The 27,887-nt window shown below is 30.2% G+C and overlaps 1 protein-coding gene across 1 annotated transcript; it reads right to left on the minus strand.

The window, feature by feature from the left end:
• Nucleotides 1-8,435: 8,435 nt before the first annotated feature.
• Nucleotides 8,436-27,523, minus strand: LOC129285668 (uncharacterized). Its single transcript, XM_054921436.1, has 7 exons — nucleotides 27,384-27,523; nucleotides 15,329-15,465; nucleotides 14,195-14,337; nucleotides 14,001-14,079; nucleotides 10,641-13,868; nucleotides 10,408-10,490; nucleotides 8,436-9,179 (listed from the first exon to the last, which is right to left on the minus strand). Exons 1-7 carry the CDS (start codon nucleotides 27,521-27,523, stop codon nucleotides 8,616-8,618), a joined length of 4,374 nt encoding a protein of 1,457 aa, XP_054777411.1. The 3' UTR covers nucleotides 8,436-8,615.
• Nucleotides 27,524-27,887: the final 364 nt, after the last annotated feature.

Raw genomic sequence — 27,887 nt, forward strand, 5'->3', positions numbered from 1 at the left:
ATATGATTTAAGAACTGAAATATTATTATGATTTCTCCTTGTGCTTTGATGTTCAAGGGTGAGTGGTTGATATTAATTATATATGAATAAAAAGAGAAATTCATGCAAGTGATGAGCTATTGATGAATAGATAATATATAGAGTATGTTGACTAGTTGATAATCATTACGATAAATGTGATTGAGATCTTGGCCCCCTGCTGTCAGTTATGGAAGGGTTTGAGTGGCCAACTGTTATGTTGGTGAATATATATATATATATATATATTATGTGAAGTAAGGCACAGAGAGAAAATAAAGGAAAAATTTTTCTCTCATTTTGAGATGTATTTCTTAATCATGCATCCGCACATGTTTAATTGAATAATATAAACTCTTGAAATATTTTAAAAACTTGGAATCCATTTGTTTTAAAATAGTTTGTGAAAATACATGTTAATGACTTATTTAGGTTAATCTCCATAGGATAACCCTTTTGGGTTAGTCCTTAATTAACCATAGTTAATGTGATAATCTAAATCTTAATTTAGGGCACCTCTTTTACAAGCTTTGGTGTGGAAAGAAAAAAAGTTCCAAAGGTTTAGGAATTTGGAATTCTGACTGTAAAGCCTCTTACCTAGATTTATTTTGTGCAATAAATAATATATTGCCAATTATGATGTATTTTATTTACATTTGCACTATATTATTGTTAATGAATTTGATATGTATTTTAGGCCTTCGAATGTTGTATGTAAGATGTTAAAATATTAATAAGGCTAAAATACTAGTGCAAGTGTAGGGATGTTGATTTGATCATAACTATGAATGTTGATTGAAAAATACAATGTTAAAACCTCATGCTATTTTTGATATCATAGGGTTGAGAAGTAAAAATTTGAAATGAATATATTTATGTGCATGAGGTGTGTTATACAAATAATTCTAAATCTTTTGAGTATGTTTTGGTGTTAGGAATTGCTTGTGCACAGATATGGGGTTTAGATACTCTTGAATTGCGAAAAGTGTGAAAATATGTTTGAGTGTTCAACTTTCTTGTATGACTTAATTTGAAAGTAAAGTTTGTGTTATTAGCTAGTCTATTAAAAAATTTTTTTATAGACATCTAAATTACCTCATTAGGACATCAGATGGAGAAATAAGGCACATCAAAATTTGCCTCTGGTTGCTATCAAATGACAGCAGAACTGCTATCTAATATATGCAACACGTTGTGGTATATGGTTTCGGCACCACGACGCTTGGCACAAAGAGGGACAACCACAATGCATCCCCTTGTTTTCAATTCCTTAATAATTGTTGATTGATTTTCAATCTTTTTACTCTTGCGAAATATGTCATGCTTCTGAAACAATTTTTTACTGTGATTTGAGATTTATTAAGTGATGCTTTATTGAAATTGTTTTATAAAAACTTGAGATATCATTTCTACAAAATTCAAATTTGGTAGTCTAAAAAGAAGTTTAGCTTATGATTACTTTAATTTGTGTATAATTGTGTTTACTGTTTAATAAGAGAGATATTACAAGACATGTAATTGAATCTTGTGCTAAATGTTAAAATAAGAAAAAAAGAAGAGATTGAGCAATCACAACATATAAAGTAACGAAGATCAGTTGGAAAAAACTAAAGACTATACCTGATTACATAAAAACAAAATAAACTTCAACATCCACGTTAACAATTTTTTTTTTCAAAAAAAGTCAATGGCTTAATAAAAAAAATAAAGGGAAAATATCAATAAATACCCCTTGATCAGACTTAATTTGAATCAAAAGCTCCTCAATTTATGAAATATCACTCTAGTCCAGGAGTTCTGATTTGATATTAAATTTATGAGGAAAATGACAAAATTACTCCTCATTTAAATTAATATCAGAATTGTCCTACTTCACTTATTCATTTATTTATGACATGTTGTTTATAACCCTACTTAACTTGTTTTCATTTGAAGTGTTTAAAATATCTTAAGATAATTTGTTAGTTTTTATACTGCATATTATTCATTTACTTACAGACTATTATTCATTATTCTATTTTATTTATTTATTGCCAAACTTTTCACTTGATTTCATTCTAAAGAAATGAACAAGTGAAGTGGGATAATTAACAACATTTTATAAGTAAATGAATAAGGAAAGTAAAGTAATAAACAAATGAAATAAAGCAATAAACAAGTGAATTATGACGGTTCTGATATTAATTTAAATGAGGAATAATTTTATCATTTTTTAAAAAAATTTAATATGAAATCAGAACCCTTAAATTGTGTGATATTTCAAAAATATAGGAGCTTTGGTTCAAAATAAGTTTAGTTAAGGTGTTTTTATTGATATTTTTCCAAAAATAAAACTATATGAAATTACTGTATTGATCTTGTGCTGAATGTTAAAAAAAAAAAAGGAAGAAGAAGAGAGATTGAACAACGACACAATGACAACATATAAAATACAGAACATCAGTTGGAGAAAACTAAAGACTACTCCGGATTACATGAAAACAAAGTAAACTTCAACACCCACATTAATCCCCAAAGAAAAAAGTCAATGGCTTGAAAATCAGGAAAATAAAAAAACTATATGAAATAATAATTATATTTTTCCAAAATATTTACTATGCCAGGCTTACCTTAAGAGATCGGAGATCCTAAGTCCAAGTTCATCGGTATTTTCGTTGTATTTTCCCTTTGGTGATACGACGGCCTTTCATCCTGGCTTACCCCACTCTAGTTTCGGGCGTTGACCCAAAGTTGATGCTTCTTTCTTTTCTTGATCTAAAGCTCAATCAGCCCATATATGAAGATGCAACCACAAAGTCCGAGGGAATTAGTTTCCATCCTTGTCCCGCCTTATATTATATTATTAAGAACTATATAAAATATATTTGAATAATTAATATATATCAATTATAAAAATTTTAATATTATATGAACCTTTTAAATTATATCTAAATCAAATTAAAAATAAAAATTTATTAAAATTATTTTATAATATAAATTTTTATTTTAATAAATATAATATATAATAATATTTTTATATTTGGATTATTCAAATTAAAATTTAAAAGATCCAAATAACCATCCTTAAAAATTGGGATGAGCATGACAATTGGACCCAAGCCCGAAAAAGGTGAAGATTCAAACAAAACAGAATAAGGGCTTGAAGTGTTATAACTCTTTGAAGAGCAACGAATCTACAGGGGCCAACAGGGCTGTGGTCCCCATATTTCAATTTTTTTTTTTTTTAAAAAAACAGGTATAATTTTATTTGAGAAAAATGTAAAAATTTATATTAGGTCCCCACATTTAGATAAAATTTTAGTTATAGCTCTCCCATATTATGGATTTTGGATTCGTCCCTGCTTTGAAGGGATTAACTTAGTGATTATCATACTATTGTTCCTAAGACAAATCATCATTTGTTTCTATGCTATGAGAATAATTCTTATATCAATCCAAAAAAAGTCAGTAAGAAATTCAAACAGATAGCGAACTTGACAGCCAAATAAACAGCTGCTTTTGCTGTGCATTAGCGTGACAAGTAAAATACGTTACATGTTAGAACAGAGCCATTTTCCCAATTTAAGATCTCATCCGACATCGGCCTTATGTCACGCTAGTTAGAGGCTCCGTAACGCTCAACAGGATCAGCAACCATTACATGTTCCTTTCCGGTCCACTCATCAGCTTGTTTATCCTCTTGTCTTCAGGTGTAATTGCTTATAGTAGGGTCAAACTTACGACCTCTCACTTAAGAATGTCAAACTTATGAATTTAAGTAAATTTATGGTAAGGATATAAATTTAAATTATAAACTCAAGTCATAAATTTATACAAGTGCACTTTTATTAATAAATAACTATTAAAAATATAATGTATGATTATAATTTGATTTAAATATATTTTAAATATAAATAATTGAAATTAAATGTATCTATATTGATAGATTATCATACTCAACATAAAAATTTTAAAAAAGGATAATTTATTTTGTTGTTCTCTCTTTTTATTATTAGGGAAAATTGGTGAAAAGGATCAGGTTGGAATAAAAATTGTGCCTAAAGACCAAAGTTCATGAAAGGACCAAACCTATTATTTTATTCATAAAATAATTTAATCAAATGACAAAAATGCCCCTCTATGTTAACTAAAAAAAATTAAGAAAAAGGCACAAAATCCAGTTGCCTTTGGCCAGAGCTCCAATAGTTGACGGTGCACTTGGCAGAGCTCTTACTGGTAGGTGAAGGGTTGCTAGAAAATGTTGCCAAAAAAATTCAAAACCCTTTGATTACATGTAATAATCAAGGATTACGTGCAAACTCAACAATCAAAGAATGCAAGGCTTTTAGTTTAAGGTGCAAAGCTTCTGATTTAAGGTACAAGGTTTCTGGCTTTGGTGGAAGCTTCTGGCTTGAGTGCAAGGCTTCTCGCTTTGGTACAAGACTGCTGGCTTAAGATGTAAGGCTTTTGGTTGGAGTGTAAGGTGTCTAGCTTAGGGTGCAAGGTATCATCTGGCTTTGGATGTAAGGCTTTTGGTTTGAGGTGCAAGGCTTTTGGCTTAGATAATTACATGCAATTTTTAGTAGATTACATGTAAATCAAACATATAGAGAGCACCCACTTGTCAATCCCCCAAAATTACATGAAAACGATTATGAATTATATGTCAATTAAACATACAAAGAACACCCTGTCAATCTCTTAGAATTACATGAAAATAACTATAAATTACATGTAAATCAATATGTTAAGAAACTCGTGAGCATGATTAAGGAATGATTTACATGTAATCTCTAACAAATTACATATAAATCAAAGATACAGAGAGCACGCCCCTATCAGTGCCTCTAAATTATATGAAAATGACTACAGATTACATGTAAATTAATATATGAAGAAATTCACAAGGATGTTTGAGGAATAATTTACATATAATATCTAGTGAATTACATGTGAACCATTGCAATGCCCTTGAATTGCATAAAAACAAATATGAATTACATGGAAATGACTAAACCAGAAGCTTTGCATCCTAAACCAAATCTCTTGCACTCAAGCCAGAATCTTTGCACTTTAGCTATGCCTTTTGTGTCGAAATCATACCCCTTGCACCCCAAGCCATAACAAGTGTATCTTAAGCTAGAATCCTTGCACCCATAAATCCATGAAGCAAAAATCAATGCCATGAAATATTTTTCTTTAATTTTAGATTGAGTCATAAATGCCATGTTTGATAGCTTTCAACTAAATCTAAGGTAACAAAAATAAGTAACACAGTGAGGCAAATTGATTTTGATAGTGAGCAACCTATGATCTTAAAGATGCCCATGGTGTAGCACTTTGATTAGATATTCTAGTATAATGCAAAACAAAAAAGCCCATTAAGCCACTCAAACTATAGAGCAAGTAAATTCTTGTTATTGGTAGTAAAGTACTGTATTCCAAGTTATAGTGTGACAACAATTACTTTCAACAAAAACATCATCTTTACGTTCTCACTCTTGTTTTTTAATCCCAGGTAGCATCTTATTTTGTTTCATAATAAGTAACTAAAACACGAGGTAGAGTAAGTAAATAAGAACTGAAAAAATCATTTGGATGAAGAAGATCCCTTGAGCCTCTTGGAAATGCCAGGAAAGTACTTGCCCTGATGGAAAGCTTGTGCCAATTCCAATTCAGAAGGCTGTCTTGAGCCATTTCCAGCAAATGTTCTTGCACCATATGGAGACCCACCTTTCACCTCCTCTATCTCAAATAGGCAAGCACCGAATGCATATCCAATCAGCACAAAAATCATCCCATGATGAACAAGCTGAGTAATGGATGTCAATCTGAAGAAATTCAGAACCACCAGATTAGTGATCAAGTGTTCTCAGGCTTTCATTAGTTTTGAGTAATAAATGTCTTATATTGTTATAATTGGCTTCAACTAGCCATGTTTTGTTGATCTTATCTTATCTGACAAGTAAGAGATTGCATTAACTCACGGGGGTAGTGTCTTGTCCACCACCTTGAAACCATCAGAATTGCAGAACACAGGATATAAAGACTCACAAAAATGATAAATGATAAACGATAAAGAAGAAATGACCAATTACAACTTTACAAGATGATAACATAACAATGCTTTCCTTGGATATGACCCTAAAAAGGATTGAGCACTAAATTAGTTTCAACTTTAACAGTCTGAGAAGAGTACAAAAAAGATGCTTGTATTAAGTTTACTTCCAACACTTGCTCCTTCATTTGTTTGCTAAATGGATATAGCGTGACCATAGGTAAAAAGAATCAAAAGACACTCAATATATCTGTTTCAAGTCTAACAATCAAATAAAAGAGCAGATAAACTACACACACACACACACACACACACACACACACACACACACACATATAGATATACATATACATATATATATAGATGTAACTTGCACAAAGCTATGGCATGTGAGATAGGTTCGTATTTAGAGAAAATGAAGGTGGGTAGGAAGAGCAGAAAAACAATAATTGTCACATATGTTGTAAATCAAAAACAAAAAGATCAGAACATGAGGGTGTACCAAAAAAGACCAAAAGGATGGGGAAAATTAAAATGGCTCCAGTGTTCAGACCACTGTAGATGTCCCTTTAACTTGTTTCCTCTAAAAACATTAGACCGTCTTCTCTAAACTGATTTTTTAGAGATTATCTAGGGATAAACCTTCCCACCTCAACATCGGACTTAATACATACAGTTCAATTTAAAGTGAAGTTTGTCAATAAGGTAGAATTAAAAATTAAAATGAAGAAATATGCACAAGAATATAAATATTACATAATTTCAAATTCTCATAGAAAAAATGATTAAAATCCACACTACCAATTTGTATCTCCTTATGCACTTCCCATCAGCTATCTTGATCAAGAACTCTGTTGAATATGTATTGATAACCTTTGGACCATACCTGTGCAACCACTGATCGTTATATTCACACCACTGTCATAGTTACAGCTGGATATCAAATGAGCAAATATATGTGTGAGATTTGGTAAACAACAAAAACCATGAAGCAAACTATGAAGGGTAAAAGAAATTAACACAAAAAAAAAAGATCAACACAAACAAACAAACCAAACTCAAATCAGATCAGAACAACTAAAACTCACAAGCTTATAGGGAATAGAACTTGTGACACAAAAAAAATAGAGCCAATGAGAAAGGAAGTCAAATAAACAAACATTAGACGAAGTCAATCGCATATTTCCATTTAAATCACGACGTGGATTGGCGCGAGGCTAAACTAAAAAACTCAGAAGAATGAAAAAGATGACAAGGAACAATAGGAAATCATAGTTGACTTTCCTCCAGAAAATCCTCCAATTTGAAGACATGCAATGCAGAAAAAGCATATTGCAAGAAAAACCTGTATCCCAATTCATATACTCGCAATTGTGCTATCCAAGAAAATTTGCATTCAATTCTCAGCACATCATCACCGATGTCCAGAATAAAAAACACAGCGCCAAAGCAAGAAGGGACAGTGACTCCACAACTAGTTAATAAGAGCGATCCTCCAATCAATCATTTCGCTAATGAAATTGATGGAGAAACTAGACAACCCCAGAATCCACAAGAAAATCTATGAACTTCACGGAAGTGTAGCCAAAAAAGTTGGGAAAATAAGAAAACAAGATGAAATTTCGGTGCCCTTCGAAGCAGCCGATGCTGCTCAATCAGACTGAACACACAAAAAGAAGAAAAAAAAATAGAGAAGAGGAAGAAGCACTCATACAATGTAAACTTTAGTGACCATCTTGTTCTGTGAGTTGCTCGAACCAAAAACTTGTATTGGTGAATCAAACATTGGTGATGACACTAGCTGAGGCATCCTTAAGTAATTACTCAGCTAGCTAAATCTATTACTCAACTGAATCGAGTGGGGAAGGAGCGAGAGAAGCTGCATTGAATCGTTTGTGACAAACCCATGGCATTTGTGCCGGAAACAGAAAGATGAAGGAAATGAGAATGCTGACAGCAAGAGTCAAGAAATCAATGAGAAAGACGAAGGAAATGAGAAGCATTGTGCTGGAAATCATCTCCGCTCTGTTTCTTTTCTCCCATGGCATTTTGGTCAATTCCCTTCATCGTTTCTTGAATAAAATAATCAGCTTGGTTACTTTGGTGCTTAAGCACAATTTTAATTTCAATATGATCTTTTTATCAATTTTTCTATATTACTATTAATTTTTACTTTTTAAGTTTTATTTTTCTTTGAATCGTGTCCTACAAAAACAAGTTCTATACATTATATACTTAATTTGCTCAACTCAATTAAAAATTGACAAGTTTAATAAATTTAATAAATTTCATCTAATTTGAATTTATGAGTAAATTGACATGATTTTGTAAGTTATGAACATAAAAATGATAAATTTAAAGAAATAACTCGTGAGTTTTACTGAATTTCATTTAATTTGAGTTTATGAGTAAATTAACATAACTTTATAAATTAAAAACTTAAAAACAATAAATTTAAAAAGTTAACTTGATAGTTACAACCATGCCCTCACTTACACAAAAAAAAAAAAAAAAAGGTTTGCATGCCACTTGTACAGGTCGTTGACCTCGCTAACCGTCTTCAATCAGCAGATTTTACTATGGAATCAATCACAGCGCAATCGGACACAACACTTCTGCTGCTGCAGGAGGCTGCAGGAGCAATCAAGCTGCTGGGAGCTGCACAGAGACCGGACTTGCTCATAGCAAATTTATCACATTTTCCCCAACTGAACCGCTTTCCACCACCATGGGCATTGCAGAAATCTGTACTACCCTCTGCAACCTTCACACGCCATTCAAACTTGCACCTCTTTCCACCTCCATGTCTAATGCAAAGTCCAGACTTACCTCTTGCTGCTTTGGTGCACCCACCTACACTACATCGTCTGCCACCACCGTGTGCCACGCAATAATCAGTCTTCGTCTCTGCAGTTTTGGTACACCCAAGGTACTGGCACCTCCTTCCTCCACCGTGGCCTTTACAGTAAGCAGTCCTGCCCTTAGCACTCTTGTTGCATCCTGCTTTCTGACATCTCTGCCCATTACAATGGCCTGAAGCTCCTCTTGCTCCTTCCTTTGCACTGCCAGAAACTCTGCGTGTCTTCTGATTTCTCATTTGCTTCTCTGAAGTCACAACCGAGGTCTGGGCAGCAGATTATAAGTAAACATAAGCTAGACTTGGTTATGATTTGAAGTTGTTGCCATCGAAGTTATAAACAATAGTTAAAAATTGTAAGCATGGGTCGGCAACAGTAGTTATAGTCAACTAGCCACATCCATCCATCAAACAGAGCATACATGTTTCTAAATAACAAATTTAAACGTCATTCCACAACAACATGATGCCTGTAATTAGAAGCAATACTTTTTTTTATTTTTTAACTCTATATATGACAATCATCTGCATGTTTGTCATTAAACAGGAATGTTGCAGGGACATTAGATTATGATCAACCACATGTCTTCTAAACTATAATATGGATCAAAATAATGTTTGCCCCTTTAAAATAATTCTCCATGTTAAGTATTTTAAATAAGAAAAAATTAATCATTTGGTTCTTATAGTTTTAACTTAGTTTTAGCTCGATTGTAATTCAATTCCTAAATTTGCCTCTTATAATTTAATCCTTATAGTTTCAATTACTTAAATATTAATTTTTATTCAAAAAATAAAAATATAAAGATTAACAATATTTTGAAGTTTTAGTATTTATAATATTTAAAGATTAAAATTATAATATTTTAAACTTTTAATATTTATAATATTAGTAATAAAATTATAAAGATTAAATTATGTTATAATTTATTACTAATATTTTAAATTATTAAACCCCTTTAATCTTTATAAATATTATAAATATCAAAAGTTTAAAATATTTTTAATTTTTATAATTTTATTTTTTAAAATATAAAAATTAATATTTAAGTTATTGAAACTATAAAGACTAAATTGTAAGAGATAAAGTTAAAAGACTAAGTTACAATTAAGTTAATATTATAAAAACTGAGCTACAACGAGTCAAAATTTAAAAACTGTGTTACAATTGGATCAAAATTATAGGGACTAAATAATTAATTTTCTTTTTAAATAATTATATTTCTTAAATTTTTAAGTCCTCTACCATAAATTTTAGATAAAATCTCTTCAGACAATTGAGGCAACGATTGTGTATATATATTTTTACACTGTGAGTGATCAATTAACACTAATTTAATACCTTCAGTTCAGATACCCACCGACTGAATAATGCAAATAACTTCTAAAATGAAATATTTATTTAGCTGATAAAAAAAAATGAAATGCTTATTTTTCGCATTTCAGGAATAGATAACGAGATGACTGAAATACAAAGGGAAGAAAGAGTTCTCACCGAAGTCTCTTCATCAATGGCATTTGGCTTTGTGTCCTTGAATATCTCACTGGAAGCATCCAAAGGCTCCCCCACGTTTCCACCTGTTGCAATGATTTTCACAACGCAAGGCAATTAAGGTAATCTTCAATTTCATTAATATAAATTCACTGCATTTTAGTAAGTAAATTTATTAATGCCATATTTACTATAATCTATGAAATGAATCTCAAATATCGATAGGCTTAGTATACCTGGGCTGTCATCAATACCATCATCAAGCCCTAATTGAGTCATAATGTCAGCTTCTTGATTGATTGAGGAAAAGATGCAATCAAACTGGGATGGCCGACCCTCTGTTCCCCATTCTGCTTCACTCCACTTCAGTGCCTCCCACCATTTAACTTCTCCTTTGATGACTTTTAAATTTTGGCTTGACAGTTCCGACTTTGAAAGGCTCTGGAGCTTTGGACAGTTATAAATTCCTATTCTTTCTAAATTTGGACCCATTTGTAGTCCCTTGGAAATGGTGATCAATTCCGGAAGATGGAGAAATAACATGGTCCTTAATTTAGGAAGAAAATTCCCTACTTCGACGAGTTCGAAAGATCCGCATGTTATTACAGAACTTATTTTGGGACAATCTTTAACTACAAGGACCTTCAAGAGTGAAAGATTGCCGACAAAATCCAAGGTGAAAATACTTGTTAATTTAGGACAATTATGCAGTGCTAAGGACTTCAACATACCAAAGCAATGACTAGAACGAACTTGTCCTTCACAAATGCTTCTTAGGTTCTTCATGTAATGTACACTCAACAATAGCAAATGGGGAAAAATATCCTCAGAACTTGAGCATCTTCCATCCACAATTGTTTTCATCTCTTTGCATTCAGCCAATATGCACACCCTTATTTGCTTTATATTCATCATGCCAAATACTGAGAGATCCTTGGCAGTCATATGTCGATCTAAGAATAAAGCCTTGGTGTGTCTAATAGCATCTTTAATTTCACAAGGGACACCAACACCTTTCACGAACTTTAAGCTACGCTCGCTTTGTTTAAAGTTTTCTTCAACCAAGGATGGTGTACTGGATATGATTCGCGACATGTGTTGGCCAACAACGAATCTAAAATCAAGCTTAAAAATGTTAGCTGGCATGAGATTCAGAAGTTCCGGTTCTGGAATGTACAAACTAACCTTTTGCAAGCATTCCAATGCCAAGATTTCTGGTAGAATGACTTGTACATTCTGTTGCCAACGCTCGTCATCAGGATTTACGCCAATGCTTAAGTGTTTTAGCTCCTTTAGTTTGGAAATCACCCCAGGGGGCAGAATTGTCGAGCTCGTATATTGATTGCTTTTCTTGCTGCGATACTCGTAAAAACATAGATTCAAACTTTGGAGATTGGTCAACTCTTGGACCTCTTTTGGCAAATGTATGATCTGAGTCTTGTCAAGATCAAGCTTCTCAAGGTTCTTCAATTTTCCAACCTCTGAGGATAGTTTCATGAAGCGTTCACAGCCTTTCATATAGAGTTCTCTAAGTTGCTCCAACTCAAAAAAGGAGCTTGGTAGTTCTCTTATGCTGGTATAGGATAAGTCCAAGACGCGAAGTATAGGCATTTTGAAGAAGAAAAGAGGTGGGATTGCTGTCAAGTCAAAATTGTTCTGCAACTTTAACGCTTTGAGCTCGAGACAGTTTGGGGCCAAAGGTAGCTCGGATAGCTTATTGTCTGCCAAGTCAATATACACAACACTGTGCCAAGGCTGACTATTTGGTGGCTCAACCAGCGCTAACCCGGATTTTTTAATGAAAAAAGGATTCTGAGTGTTTAATGATTGCACAATAGCATATGTATCTTCTGGAATTTGAATATACCTGGACTTGGTGTCTTTAAATTGCAACAAGACAAAACGGTCAATGAGCTCTCTCAAGCAATGCTTCGCTTCTCCAACATCCACAAGTCCAGATGAAATCCAATCATTGATTAGATCAATTTCCAGCTTCCCATATTTGATTTCTGGAATGAATAAACAGCTTGTAAGGCAATGTTTATGTCTCTCACTTATATCGCACCAGATGAAGTTTATGAATGCTTTGAACATGATTCCACTCTGACCATGAAACATACTAATGTCGTAGGAAGGATGAAGCGAACACAATTTGATGACAGCATCTTCCCAATATTTAACATGATTTCCATCCTTTAGTGAGTTTGCTACAGTGACAATGGCAAGAAGATGGCTACCACACTCTTCAACTATACGCGCTGCAATTGTCTGGATGGTATTAGATGATCGTAAAAACTCATTGTCAACATTCCGACAGAAGACCTCCCATGGCAAAAAGTGATCCTTTGTTCTGATACTTAGATCTATTGCCAATGCTAATTCATCTTTGGCTGGCTTTACTGATTCAGTGGTAATCAACACTACAACACCAGCAAGTTCTTCCTCTGAAAAACCCACTTTTCGTGGATCCAAAGGCTCATTGGCGTCTCCATCCACCAAAAGCACTAAATATTTCTTAGTTGACATCTCCTCTTCAATTCTTATTTTAAGCAAATCATCATTACCTTCTACCATTGGAAGTTGAAGTTGTTGAACAATCTGTTGTCGAACAGAGACCTCCACCTGGCTTTGATAATTCGATGCATTGATCATCAAGACTCCGAGGAAGATTTCATGAAGCCGAACCATGATCTCCTTGTCTTTCAAGACTGATTCAATTTTTCCAGTAACCAGTTTCTTTTCTGCTCCATCCCTCGTGGACAACAAGACATGATGTATGTCGCGTACATGATCATCCTCAGACAATAAAGTTTGAACCAGTTGATCCACGGCAAGATTGGCGGCAAGATTGAGAATGGCTTCTGGTATCACGTAGTTGTCAGCAAATATGGAACTCCAACCTTCTTCCACATTCTCCAGTATCTCCATTGGTAATAGGCCTTCGAAAAATTTAAAGGGGTTCTCATTTAGTAGACGATTCAACTCTTCGAGCGAGTGTTTTTTACGTGAAGCTTCATGAGACCAAGCCTTGAGTTTGCCATCATGCACCGTTCTCACAGGATAACTCAAGAGAAGCCTGATAAAATCTCTTCTTCTTCTCAATTTCCGCAGCAAACTCTTTCTCTTTTCGTCTCTAAACGTGGATCCAATCAGTGGTGGACCAAACAGCTTCACTGTTTCGTTTCTGAAAAAATCAAATATCTCTGCTCTTTCTCTTTGGGGAAAATCATGTGTTTTTGGGCTCTGGCACATGAGGCAGGGATTACTGGGTAGAACACTTGCCTTGTCCTTGTCCCTATCCTTGCCTTGGTCAACCTTTTTGGGCTTCACTTCCTCCACCCTAAGAAGAGTGACAAGCCTCAACTTCTTCTTTAGCATCTTAGCCAAGCAAACGATGTCCACATCTTCCCCCGTCACCGCCAACAGCTCTTTTTCGTTCCCTTCTAATGACACCGAGCTCACCCCTTCATGTATGCCGTTCCAACATGAGTAAACCCAATATATATATATATATATATATTATACACTATCTATTTCTATATGGTTATATGACCCCATGACATATCACACACGACTGTATATATGTATGTATTTACCTCGTACATTCGTGGCTATTTTCAGTGCCTTGTATCTGCATACCTCGCAGTCCATTTGTGCCTTGAACGTTATTTTTTGCTGCATCCATTGGCCAGTTCAAGCATTAATATAACTTCTTCAGAGAATTTTACAGGAGTCAGAAGAGAATTTCAAGAAACTCATCAGCGCAAGAACTTAATAGATCAGATCTCACCCTCATGTTGATTATGTGGAAACGAGTAAATAAGCAACACCAGGTCGTTCTTGGCTTGGTGCTTTGCGCAGCTCTGAACTCGTCGTATCTACAGGGTAGTCGGTTATTGTTTGTTGAACATGTATTGCACACCGAGACAATTTCTATAATAGTGAGGGTGTAAAATAGTTATAACATTGAATCGCTGATAACACTACTAGATAAATCAAGTGGCTCTGTTTCTGTGAGTTTCGTAAATCCATTCCTTCTACAGGAACTCCTACTAAATCACGATTGAGTACCCTTTACGAGCATTGTTTACTGTTAAAGATCTAGAAATTTTGAAATCCCAAAAGAGTACTAAAATATTTAACTGAATTAAAAAATTTGAGTTATTTTTTTCAATACCCTTCTTCCATATTTTCAATAGTCATCTTATATAATTTTTGTATTTAGTTTTTTAAAATTTTAATGGACAACTTAGATATTTTCAATACTTATTTTTCAAGTTTTTAATACTGAAAAAGATTTATCTTTAATTCTTTTCAGTATTAAAATCATGAAAGATGAGTATTGAAAATATCTAACATGACTATTGAAAAATTGAAAAACTGTATTGAAAATAATAAAGATAAATATTGAAAATCTGGAAGGAATATTGAAAAAATTCAGTTTAAAAATTTTAATCCCAACTGAGCACCATAGTTTTTTTCCTGAAATTTCATAATTTTAAGGCCATTGATTATAATTAATATTCTTATAAGATACTTACATATTATTTCTTTTATAGTTGTTTCATTGTAGAATATAAGTAAAACTGTGCGGACAACAACATATGTAATGGACAAATTTGAGGATTCAGAATGATCTCCAGCTTAATAGTAAAACCAACATACCAGTCAGATTACTTCAAATACAAGAAGAAATGCATGCTGATGATATTGATAATCCATACCCATCTGCAAGAAAAACTAGTATGCAGAGATCAAATGACAGTTGGAGTTACGCTGGAACTTATAAGACTGAACTATGCTTGAACAAAGTTTTCTGTTTTTTTTTTTTTTTTTTTCCCTTGAGAAATGCAATGAGATCATATGAAGCAAGAGTTTGAAAATGAAAAGAAATAAGAGAAAAGTGGGATCATAGTAAACATACCAAGCAAGAAGCGATGTATCAGCTCAGGTGTTGCATCAGTTGAAACCCAAACCTCCGCTGGTTGAGTAACATTGAGCAGATCGACAGAGGCTGCCCTTCTAAGTATCGCATTCTTCTTTGACCTCAAGCTTCGTTGACTTTGAGTTCATGAACGCCAGCAGTTTTCATCAAATTCGAGATTAGGATAGCTGGCTAATGATTAAATATAGAACAAATAAATTATAATCATTGTGGAGTATACCATCTTGAATCTGGATGAATAGTTTAAATCTAATTATTCAATGAGTATTTCCAAATTACAAGACGCTTTTAAATAAATCTCACATATTAATAAATATTATTAAATATATTTAACAGTTTTATTCTTTCAAAACAAAGATATAATACCCTTCATTTAATATATTAAAAAGAGATAGAGATATAAATTAAATAGAGAGAGAAAAAAGGAAATGGTAATATTGAAATAAGCATATTTAATAAAACATTAATCTTTTCAAAGTATCTTATATTTTGAAATGTTAAATTTCTTCCAAAAGTATTTTATAATTTAGGACGGAGGTAGTATTTGACTTAACTGAATGGTTATTAAAGATTTTGTCATATGATGCTCAGAAAATATCAAATCTTAAATTTTTAGAGGAGACAATGTATGTGAGGAGTATTCTAATTATGTAGGTTGTTTAATTTTTTAAGATGAATACATCTTAATAATTTTTAAATATTAATAAAAGCAAATGACAGTAATTAGTTTGCTCATTAAATGAATGGATCTAGGCTACTCAATCTAAGTGCTTGTTTGGTTTGTCACAGAATCCTTTTTTTTTTTTTTCGGGAGTAAATCGATTTTTAAAGGCAAATTACCCAAACAGCAACATATCTGTCAGCTTCGGCGTTCGTTCGAATGCGTGGGAATAAGAAAAGCAAAATTTACAATAAAGGTCCAAGAAAATCTGATCAAAAAGCGTGTGCCAAAATTACAAAAAAGCCCAATAAAAAATTATAGCACAAAATCTATTTCATTCTTGTGTTTTTCATGTTACCAAAATTTTAAGACAGTGCTTAATATTTTTATCAGATATGACTCATATTCATAATATCATTAAAGATCAATTTGTATATTATTATCTTTATTACTTATTATAAAATTGATGTTTTTTATTTAAGAATTAAATCTTTTTTTTATTAAATTTATTTGAACTAAGAAATATTGAGCTATTTATTTATGTGAATTAAATTGTTAATACTAATATAATCTATTTTTTATAATTAATCAGATATATAATTTAAATAATATATTTTACTTTTTAAATAAAATTTAACAAATTTAATACTATTAGATTTAAATTTATCAATAATTTAATTTTGAAAAGCAATGACCTTTATGATAATTTATACTGCTAAAATTAATTCTAACTAAATTATTCAAATACATTCAATTATGTTAAAATTAATTTTAAAAAAATAATATCCAAATAGATTACGTTATAACTTAATTAAATATAATTAAAATCAACCATTTAATCAATTATTTTTATAATCAATTATACCTAACTGAAATTCAAACCAGTCTTAAATCCTTTATCCAAACTCTAAAATGTGTTGGCCAAAAACAATGTTCGCTTTAAATATCTTCGTGTTTCATATGTTACATTTTAACAAACATATTCTCTCTCTCTCACAAAGTTTCAAAAGATGAACGGGATGTAAAATTGAAAATGCCACTAGATCGGATCTCGATTTTTATGATCCAATGGGTTAAATTGACCAATGACAAATTAATTAAATAAATAGCTTATAATTATAATTAATATATATATATATATATAAAGTGAATTAAGTTTCAGTGAAGTGTCACAATGTTAACTTGCTTTAAAATCAAGCCCAATAAATTCTAAAACTCCGCAATGGGATGAAGGGACTAAATTAAAATTATATTTTAATAAAAAATTATTAAAATATCCTTCATTTACTTTTAAAAATGACCATAGGGCTCTAATGATCATATCTCTGCCACTGTGGCCGAAGAATACATCCTCCAAGATAAGTAAGGATGATTTGAACACATGAACTCTTAGCTTGCTAAAATAATATTGATCACAAGCCACTTATTAATCATATGGCACAAAAAATTATATACATATATATATAATGAACATAACTTGTTAAAGTCTTAACTCAAATTGGTCATTTTATCAGATTCCATTTGTTAATTTGCCAGTGTCACTTGCAAATTAAAATGCTTGAAAATTCATGTATTTAATAAGATTCTCTTTATAAATTAACAATTAAATGTTAGGAAATAATATGTTCACATGGCCGGCTTATTATTAATTTCCTTTAATTTGTAACATAAAAATGATTAGTTAAAAGACTAACTCTGCTTGTTATTTTATGAACTTTATCTTGTTAATTTACTGGCTCATATGCAAAATGAGATATTTGAAAATGTACAAGAGAATTATTACATAAAATCAAATGAAATTATTAAAAATCTTAAGGTAATGTTTAGATTGATGGATTTAAATTTAAATTTTAAATTTAAAATATGATGTTTAATAGCAATCATCTTCTTATATTTACCAAATGGGACTTTCTTATATTTTTAAAATTGTTAGGACTTTCTTTAAAATTGTCCCTTTAGTACTTTAGTGTCACTCTAACTTTTTTTAATTTACCAAATTTTAAATCTATCTTATAACTTTTTTTTAATAAAATACGTAAGTATGCAAATTATGAGGTAATCATTTTTTAAATTTAAAATACGACATTAGTTTTTTTTTATAAATATATAAGGTACATGGGATGTAAAATATTTTAGAATAATTTACGTGGAGATTACACATTTTTTTAAAAAATTATTCTTTATATTTTTAATGTACACTTGATAAGATATTCAAATATAATTTGTATAAAAATAGAACAAATTATTATTTATCTTATTAATATGCACGGAGTAAAAAAAATCTAAGGCAATAAGTTGTTTAGAAAATATGAGGAACAAACTGTAAAACAAAATCTACTTTATAGATCAAAATAAAAAATTATTTATATTGAATGTAACTGAGAACTCAAATTCAAAAATAAAACAAATTGTCACTTATATTTTTTATAAATTAATTTATTTTATATTTCTATAATGTAATTGGTAAAAATTCCTTGTGCATTGCCTAAAAATAAGAAAAAAAGGATTAAAGGGTAATTTCATCCTTAAATTAAAGGTCAACAAGTGTTTGGATTTGAATTCTAAATTCATTTTTTATCCAATATTTTTATTTAATTATAAAAAATATATAATGTCACACTTATCGTTAATAAAAGTTAACTTTAATAATTAATTAATTAAAAAATTATAGAAAAAATATCAAAATTATGGAAAAAGACTCTAAACCCAAAAAATTTATAGAAAAAGATCAAGAAAATGTTTTCAATCCTTTTTTGTAAATTTTTAATTAACTAAAGGTCAAAGTTAACATTTATTGATTGAAGGGGCAATATTATACCAAAAAAAGTTCAGGGTTCCAAGTGTTCATGACTTACAATTCAAGGGCCATTTTACCATTCAACCCATAAAAAAATATAATTCTTTATAATTAAATTATAAAATTACTTATACTTGGAAAACTATACTTATTTTTCATTATTATAATTATTTATTTTTTAACTACTTGAACAATTCTATTTCATATTTTTTTAGACATAAATACATGATAAAATTATCAAATTATTATTTACTCAATATTTAAATTAATTAGTTTTTACTATACTTGTTCTGAAAAAAAAAATTGGAGGAGATGGGAGGTTTTAATGAAATCAATTTATAAAACATTGAGAAGTAAGCTTATATAAAATCTGAGGATTAATATACAAATTTTGGATTAATATTCTCATACATCGCATGAGTATAAAATCTAGTTTATTTATGTAATGAAAAAAATTTTAAAGTAAAATAGAGATTAAAAGTTATGAGCTTACTAATATTTTTCAATTGATGAAAGTCAAGGATGAGAGATGAAAGTAACAGGGGCAGTAATAATGAAAATATAAAGAAAACAAGAATGTTGAAATAGTTAAAATTTTAAATAACTAAAATTTAGAGAAATTTTGAAATTATTAAAAAACTATAATAAAGTATGGATTTGGTTTTAGATCAACTTCAGATCCATCGACTTTTACGTATCTAATTATGGGATTTGGTTTAAATTTAAATTTAAATTCTCATACATTCAAACGCAGCATAAATGAATTTGTTATATAAAATATAAAATGAGTTTGTGAAAATCGTAATTTAACTCATTATTTCATTGATGCATGCTTGTTAAGTTATTAACGAAACTTATTAACAATACATTCTACGTATTATCTTATACCTATGATTCATATTAATATTTATTTTTAAAAAATGACCCTGTCTCATCTTTTATAAGAGATTTTGGCTAAGAGAGTTCAGCAGGTTCTTCCCATTTGAAGTAGAACACACACACACGCATACTGTATGGAAGACAAGTAATTCTTGACAAATTTATATTGTTCGGCTGAATGATTAAAATTCCCTCGAAATAGCCATCATTTTTACCCAAAAGAATTCTTACTTCTTAAGCCTGTACTTTGCATGCATAAGTTATATATCTACCTTTGTTTTTAAATTGAATCCTAAGTTCTTGGGAGACAATAGTTTAAAAAGTAAGATCTAAACAGTTGATTTTTTGGGTTAGCGTTAACATTAGTATTTTAATTCATATAATCAAATAAGATTTAAATAAAGTGACATGCATACTTCAAGATTTCATAATTGATCATGGTACCTCGATTATTTAGAGCAAAGGCAGACACACAACTCACTAGACCCTCATAATTTACAGAGAGTTCAGAGATAATAGAAAGAGTAAAAAAAAAGTATTGTATTTTGGTTATTGACTGATTGATTTATATGAACCAGATCAGCAAGTCTCTTTAATAAATTAATGAATTAATCATCTCACATTATCCTTGACCAGTCAGTTAAGAGATAGGGAATAACTGACGGCTATAAAGTTATAGGTTAAGCCTCTACCTATTTGGCTCATTTATGTGGTTCACCTATCATGGTCCACACAAGATGATAAAGAACAATTTATTTGGGCTAATTAATTAATGCAAATTCATAAATATTTATAAATATTCCAACAATCTCTCACTTGGATTGCATTAATTAAGCAAGTTGCATAAAAAAAGCTACAAACAAAGTTTAAAATGAAACTTTACAAAATTACTGGATCCTATGAGGAAACAAGTGATATAATGTCTCATAATTTGAATAGAATAAAATATAAAATTTTTATTCCAAACACAATTCAGTAAGATAACAATATAAAATTACTGATTCCTATGAGATAACAAATGACATGTATGGCATACCACAATAGAATCATTGCATCCTATAGGGATGCAAATGATTTAAACACATTTAACTGAACTAAACATAGAGTATGTCTTATGACCATAATTCAGTAAAGAGACAACACAAAGTCACTTAATTGTATAGAGAAACGAGTGACATAAGGTGCTGTAACACAAATAATTGAATCCTATAGGGAGACAAATGATAAAAAACACCGCAACATCTCTGAACTAAGATTGAAACTTAGTAGAGAAACAATATAAAATCATTGAATCCCATAAGGAAACAAGTGATATAAGATGCATAAACATGAATCATTGAATCTTATAGAAAAACAAATGATACAAAATATCTTATTGTTTCTAAAACAAAAAAAATTAAGCATAATAGCAAATATGGCCTTAAACCATCAAATGTCCTTTAAAAAGGACACAATTTAGACTATCACTAAATGAAGGCTATATCAAAAAATTAATAAAACTCACATGGGTGAACCTTTGATCATATAAATGCATAAGTATGTATTCATCATAGATATAGACCATATATGTTTGAGTGTTTATAACCTTCTCTAACAAAATCTATGAGAGAAGTTCAACTAGACAAAATATTGTATTCATAGTTAGAGGAAACAATAAAATACATGTCCAATAATAATAATTTCCTCAACTATATAACCTAATGAAAGGCTTTACAACAAGTGCTATATATATTCTACATTCTGCATCCTAAATTGAGATAGCTACGAGTGTCTATTAATACACTCAATTTTGTTAACAAGATAGCTCTTCTATGTATTATGGAATACATAGGATGTACATTCTAAATCCTTATAGTCACAAATTTAAAAGAGGATCAAATTTTAAACAACCAACATTAGGTGTCATGTATCTTTCGGTATATAAGAATTTTTCAAAATGATTTAGTATTTACTTGCTAGGATTTCGCAAGTATTTACCAAGGGGTATGCGAAGCAAAATCTAAATCAAAGACCAACACATATTTTAGCATCATCAAATTCATTCATGGTAGAAGCGTACAAAATTCTTTATATGAAAATTTTAAAATGGTCCTCCTCAACATTAATTTTGAAGATATGAAAACTTAAGTAACCTTACACCCCTTAAATAGGAATCAAACTAGGAGTGTGCATTAGATTTCTAAATATTCAATTAAAATAGGTTGCTTGAGACAAATCAATGTTGTAGTTAGACATATTAAAGTGGATATTAATTCTTGAATAAACATGTCAGATAGAAAATTTTCTATCAAGGTAGCACGACCACAAGAACATTATCTCATTTACTTGATCACTGGCTAGTAATTGGCTATTAGCATGGAGCATAAGAAGTAAAAGATTGCTTTTTTTTTCTAACACTTAACAAATATACACAAATATGAAGTATTCTAGGTAACATTAAAGAGAGCTAGTAGCCTTATCAAACTTCAGATATCACTACCTGAAGACTTGCTTATTCTTAAAGATGGTTTTAGAAAGTTACAAGTTAAATGTTCTTAACTAAATTCTACAAAACCATCTTATTAAAGTATTTTAATTCCATTCCTCAAGTCTCTATTTGTTTGAGATAATCATGAATGATTACTTTCAACTAAGTATTACAAGCATAACAACTCTGTGAGAACATTTGAATAAAATTGACTGCTTAGTATATATCATAGATTGTTTTATTTTAACAAATGGATTTCTGACAGTCTCATCCTTATCAAATCAAGTTGATCAATAAACATGCTTAGGTAAAGGTAATGCTTTTAACAAGTAGGCTAGTAGTTTAGGTCTATAACTCTTACTATTTATTTGAAAGTAAAATTTAAATTTGATTAACTTGATAGTTGTAACACCCTAAAATTTTCAAACCGATTTTTCATAAATTATTAGTTCAATAAATTATTTTTACATCATCGAACCCTTATCATGGTAGAAAAATTTCTACCATGATAATAAATAACTAAACTTCTTTTCAAAACTCTATTATGGTAGAAAAGAGTTTATCATATAAAATAAAATATTTTACCAATAGCCTACCATAGTAGAAAGAATTTAACATAATAAATAAGCTTTATCATGATAATTGAAAATAAAATTTTACCTAATGGAAAACAATGTAAAACAATTCATATTAAAGAAAATAATAATTTTTAAATCAACATTTGGTATACAATCCTATCTTAAGGTGGCAAAATCCCAAACAATTCCTAAATATAATTTTTTTAATATTATTATGTGAACCAAAAAGTAATTAGAATCGTGAGGGACAGACAGGATCCCCATGACATGATATGCAAATCAGTTCAAAAATCAAGAGGGATAAATATGATCCTCTTGGTCATATAAATGTAGTTAACAAAAAATATTAGAGTTTATATACTCCACAAAATAAGATATGTCTTAAGTTTGCACTAGATACATTGCATGATCCAAAATAAGAGGCAATGTTAAAAAATGGTGTCTCATACATCAAAGTTACGCCTCTAGTGCTTTCTCGGCCGAACTTGCTCCTGTAAAAATATTAACCACAAGAAATGAGACTTAAAAGTTTCAGCAACTAAAAACTAATATGTAATAATACATATGGATGTAACTAATCATGCGATTATTAAGTATACAAAAATATTTAACCGAACAATATTTTTAAACAAACCAAACAAGTATTTAATTACATGACTACACCTTATATCCTCCTTTCGTCATGCCTAGACGCCAAAACACCCAGCCAAAGGTGAGTTGAACCAAGCTACACAACACTCATTGGGTCCAATAAGGGCTTACCATATAGTAATAATTAACCAGATAGAAATTTCTAATAATATCATATATTAAAATACCCTGACAAGTCATACATCATTTAAATATCCAAATAAGAATATAACCGAATAATAATATCTCATCATGATAAACAAAAATAAATTTTTAACCCACTTGACAATAATTTCAAATAAGCATGTAACAGTATTTATTTTTAATAATTCATAATTCATAATTTTTTCAAACAACAAAACAACACATAACCAATCATATACACACCCATCACAACATATTAATAATAGTTACCTTGTGTCTTAAACAACAAGTTTCCCTTCACAACTCTTCTTTCACTACTTTCTTTATTAATACAATCTACATAATTATTTCATAATACTATATATTAATTTTATATTAAAATTAATAAATAACTTTAATTTAAAGAGTTAGAAAGTCTTAAACCTAAGATCCATATTAATACTAATTTAAAATTTATGCCTCATTTAACTTTCTAAATTCTTTTTATAAAATTATCATACCCTAATAAACTATATTTAAGCCTTAAATCACTTTCAGTACCACGATTTCATCTTTTTATATTTTAAAAAATTCATCCAAAAATAAATTAAAATTTTAGAATTACCCTGAAGCCTCAAGTCACAATTCTATAGCCTTAGAAATACATATTCATACTTAAATAAATATTTAATAATTAGAGGTTCAGCTCTACATCTCAAATTTAACATAAATTCAACCATATAAATCTAGAGTCTAACTCAAAAGTTCTTAAACATGAGTTTTAACCTCAAGAAAATATTCTATAATATTTATTATATCCCTAAAATTTTAACCTGTATTTTTAATCCATCATATCATCAGATTAACTATCCTATAGAAAAATTTTAATCAAAATATTTGCTCTACTCTACAAAATAATCATATCATTAGAAAGCTAATATTATTTAAGAAATAAGTACAAAATTAATTTTGTAACTAAATAATTTTTTAAATGTTAATCTAAACAAGAAAGTTGGAGCACACTTGAAGAAAAGAAAATAAATTCCTTTGCATAGAAGGTAGAGCAACGTGATAGGGAGAGAGAGATAGGAAAAAAATAATATAAAAATAAAATTGTGGGTCTCACAATTATATTATTAAAAAAACTATAGATTTGAATTTAATTATTTAAATCTTTGGATCATTAGTTACAAATTTCACAAATTATTCAATGCCCCTTTTTGCCTCAAGTGATGCATGTGCTTCTCTTTATACATGAGGGGGCACTTTTTCTTCCCACATCTAACTAACGTGAGATCTAAAAACAAGCTCTTTCTCTCTCTCTCTCTTTCTTTTTGTTTCTTCTACCTCCTTGTTTTTGTCTCTCTCTCTCTCACACACACACTCTCTCTCTAAATCTTAAAATTATATCTTAACTAAATATTTTTTATGTTATTTTAAACATAAATTTTTAATTCACTATTAAATGCCTAATTATATTATTATTTTCAATTAACATCAAATAATATAAATTCTTATTATTATTATTTTTTATCCTCAATAAAACCTAAATTTCATAATTTCTTTATTATCTAAAAATCAAGATGTTATAATAGTGAGTAACAAAATCAGCACCTTCTTGATCCTATGTAACGATAAACAAAGAATCCCTTAATAGATTTTGAGATTAAACTTTTTCAACTGAAGATCTCACTTATGATTTCCAACTTAATAAAAATAATATATCTTATATTATTTTGGACACTAAATTATTAGCATCCAATTTAAATATGAATTAAAAACTTTGTCAAAATGATTATAACAAAATGTATTTAATGTCACCATACCTATAGGATATAAGAAATATCAAAACATTAAAACTTTTATTTACAAACTTGCCAAAATAAATGCCCAATTATCAACAATATTAATCTTTGTTGTATTGACAACGTCCTTTATTAATATGATATTTAGAGATAATTTCAAAATTTTAAACACAAATTATATTGACAAGGACATACTTATAAGGTAAAATTCATTATCAACATAATATCTTGAAATATAATTTCAAATAATAAACTATCATAATTTGACCTACTATAGGTGAGCACACAATCACCAAGTGTAAATAACTCTTGCAATATCATAAAAAGTTATACCATTAATTTATCTGTAAATGCCTTGAGCATGTGGATGGAAATGAAAATTCTAAATATTTGTAATTTATCCATCCCTCTAGTGAAGCTAAATTACTAATGATAGAACATTATATACAATGCTTACAATATAATGGATTTTACATGCTCGAAGTATCAAGAGCTCATTATAAGTTTAGAATTGTATAAGTTCATAAAAGGACGATAGTTTAGCAACTCCACTTAAATGAGCCTTAGCTTTCAAAGTTGTTTCAAACTTGAAACACTTCACCCCTCACATTAGAAGTTATTATAGGCTATTATTAATATTATATGATCCTTCAATCTCTCCCTTTTCTTACGTGAAGTAAGAAGATGTTAAGAATTTTATCGACCAGGAATACTCCTAAGTCAACCCCATGCAAATTCAAGATATAACCCATTAACACTAAATGTCTCATTATAATTGAGTGCTAAGCTATCAAGCATCACATAATATATCTCACCAAAAATGTGGTCCTAATTCTTTTCCTTAATGGTGAATTTAGCCATTGTCAAACAGATTTGATTAGACTTATACAACTATTTATGATAGGCCTCATCAAAAACATTGACTGTCAAGAGAGATCCTTTGGTTTGAGTTCTCTTAGAGCCAACTAATTTTCAAAGTAATAACGTACATACTTAAGAACTCTCATAAATGATCATAATGAGTCCCATAAAGAGCCTGTACAAAAAAATAGTTACTCAAAATAGAAATTAAAATCACAAAATAGAATATGAGAAATAATAATTATGTATGCATAACATAATTACAGTATAGAGTTCCTAATAAGCGAATTTTAATTATGTAACTATTGACATACACTAAGAAGTCCCATAAAGGGCCTCAATAAAAAGATAGTTGCTCAAAATACAAAAATTGAAATCATAAAACAGAATATAAAAAATAAATTAAGCATGCATAACATAATTATAGTACAGAATTTTTAACAAGCGAATTTCAGTTATGCAACTATTATCATACATCAAGAAGGCCCTCATACCACATAGATTTGACTTACACAAAAGTTCATACCTAAAAAAATATTTTAAATATTTTCATACCTATGGGGTATAACAAATATCTAATATATTATAAGTGTTGTAAATCTATCCTCAAAAGTCCAAACCCCAATATTATATTAACAATGTCACACCTATGAAGTTTATTCATTGTCAATGTAGTAAGATCCAAATCATGATAAATTATAAGGCTTTATGACCGTTTGGACAAACTAAAATAATTTCATGAATCCTTTGGGTCTATTAGGAATTAGGGATAAAGTTGGGACATTAATAAAATTTCTAGAAGTCTTTGAGGGCAAAATAGTAATTCTAGAAGAGATTCGGGGTGAAAATCCTTTTTTTTTGAAGTTTTAGGGATGAAATTGTAATTTCCTAAACTTTCCTTAGGTAAACAATTTCTTGAAATTCTAGGCGTTGCCAGTGAATAAAGAATTGGGGAGTTCTCTACAATTTACAAAAACTAAGTTTTTTTTAATGTTCGTCAATAAAACATTCTAGGCCCAAAAGGCTTAAAGCCCAAAAGGCTTAAAGCCCAAAACCCAAGGCTTCACCTCCTTCACCATCTGGCTCCCTAAAACCCGATCTAGATGGCTTGTGTGACTCAGTTTGTTGGAAGACGGAAACCGTGAACTTGACACTTTTAGCGGCTAAACTCTGGTGTGCGGAAGCCACTTTTTGACAACTCAGAAGTGGCAAATAAGCGGCCATAGCAACCACCTTCGACAATGATGGTAGCCATCTTCAATGTGTCTGAAGTCATGTTTCCTGTGATTTGGCAGTGGCAGCCTCAGTAACCTAACACCAATAGTCAGACAAATGCTGCAACCATTGTCTGTCAACTTGATGGTGGAGTCCATCGTTGTGAACAAGGATTTTGAGAGGCTAATACCCACAGTGACGTCGTGAACCAGCGAATCTCAACAGCAATTTCGATAACTCACTTGCATTTTCCAGCTCATATGGTAATGACATAGGCAACAAAACACTCAAATCACATCACTGTCATATGATTATAGTATTCATTGCCTTAAAGTCAATGTCTAATGTTTATAATATTCATTTAGTTAGTTGTGATTCACAAAGGACTTGGCTTCAAAACATGAAAATCAAAACATTCCTTGATTTCATCCTTGTAAATCCATTAATAATAAAACCAAATGCCAGCATATAATATTCTATATTCACTAAATAAAAGATTCAATAGAAGATGAGAAATCAACA

This window comes from Prosopis cineraria, unplaced genomic scaffold, assembly GCF_029017545.1.
Source record: "Prosopis cineraria cultivar Desert tree isolate PC_DT_omini unplaced genomic scaffold, ASM2901754v1 PC11, whole genome shotgun sequence".
In the NCBI taxonomy this organism is placed as follows: Eukaryota; Viridiplantae; Streptophyta; class Magnoliopsida; order Fabales; family Fabaceae; genus Prosopis; species Prosopis cineraria.

Bases quoted from the DNA above. Each gene is read 5' to 3' on its own strand.
- LOC129285668 (XM_054921436.1), bottom strand. From the start codon at position 27,523: ATGGACTCCACCATCAAGTTGACAGACAATGGTTGCAGCATTTGTCTG. The intron at 14,338-15,328 runs GTATGTTTACTA...TCACTATTATAG, and splicing joins GATACATCGCTTCTTGCTTG to AAATTGTCTCGGTGTGCAAT. The intron at 10,491-10,640 runs GTATACTAAGCC...TCATTGCAACAG, and splicing joins TGGTATTGATGACAGCCCAG to GTGGAAACGTGGGGGAGCCT.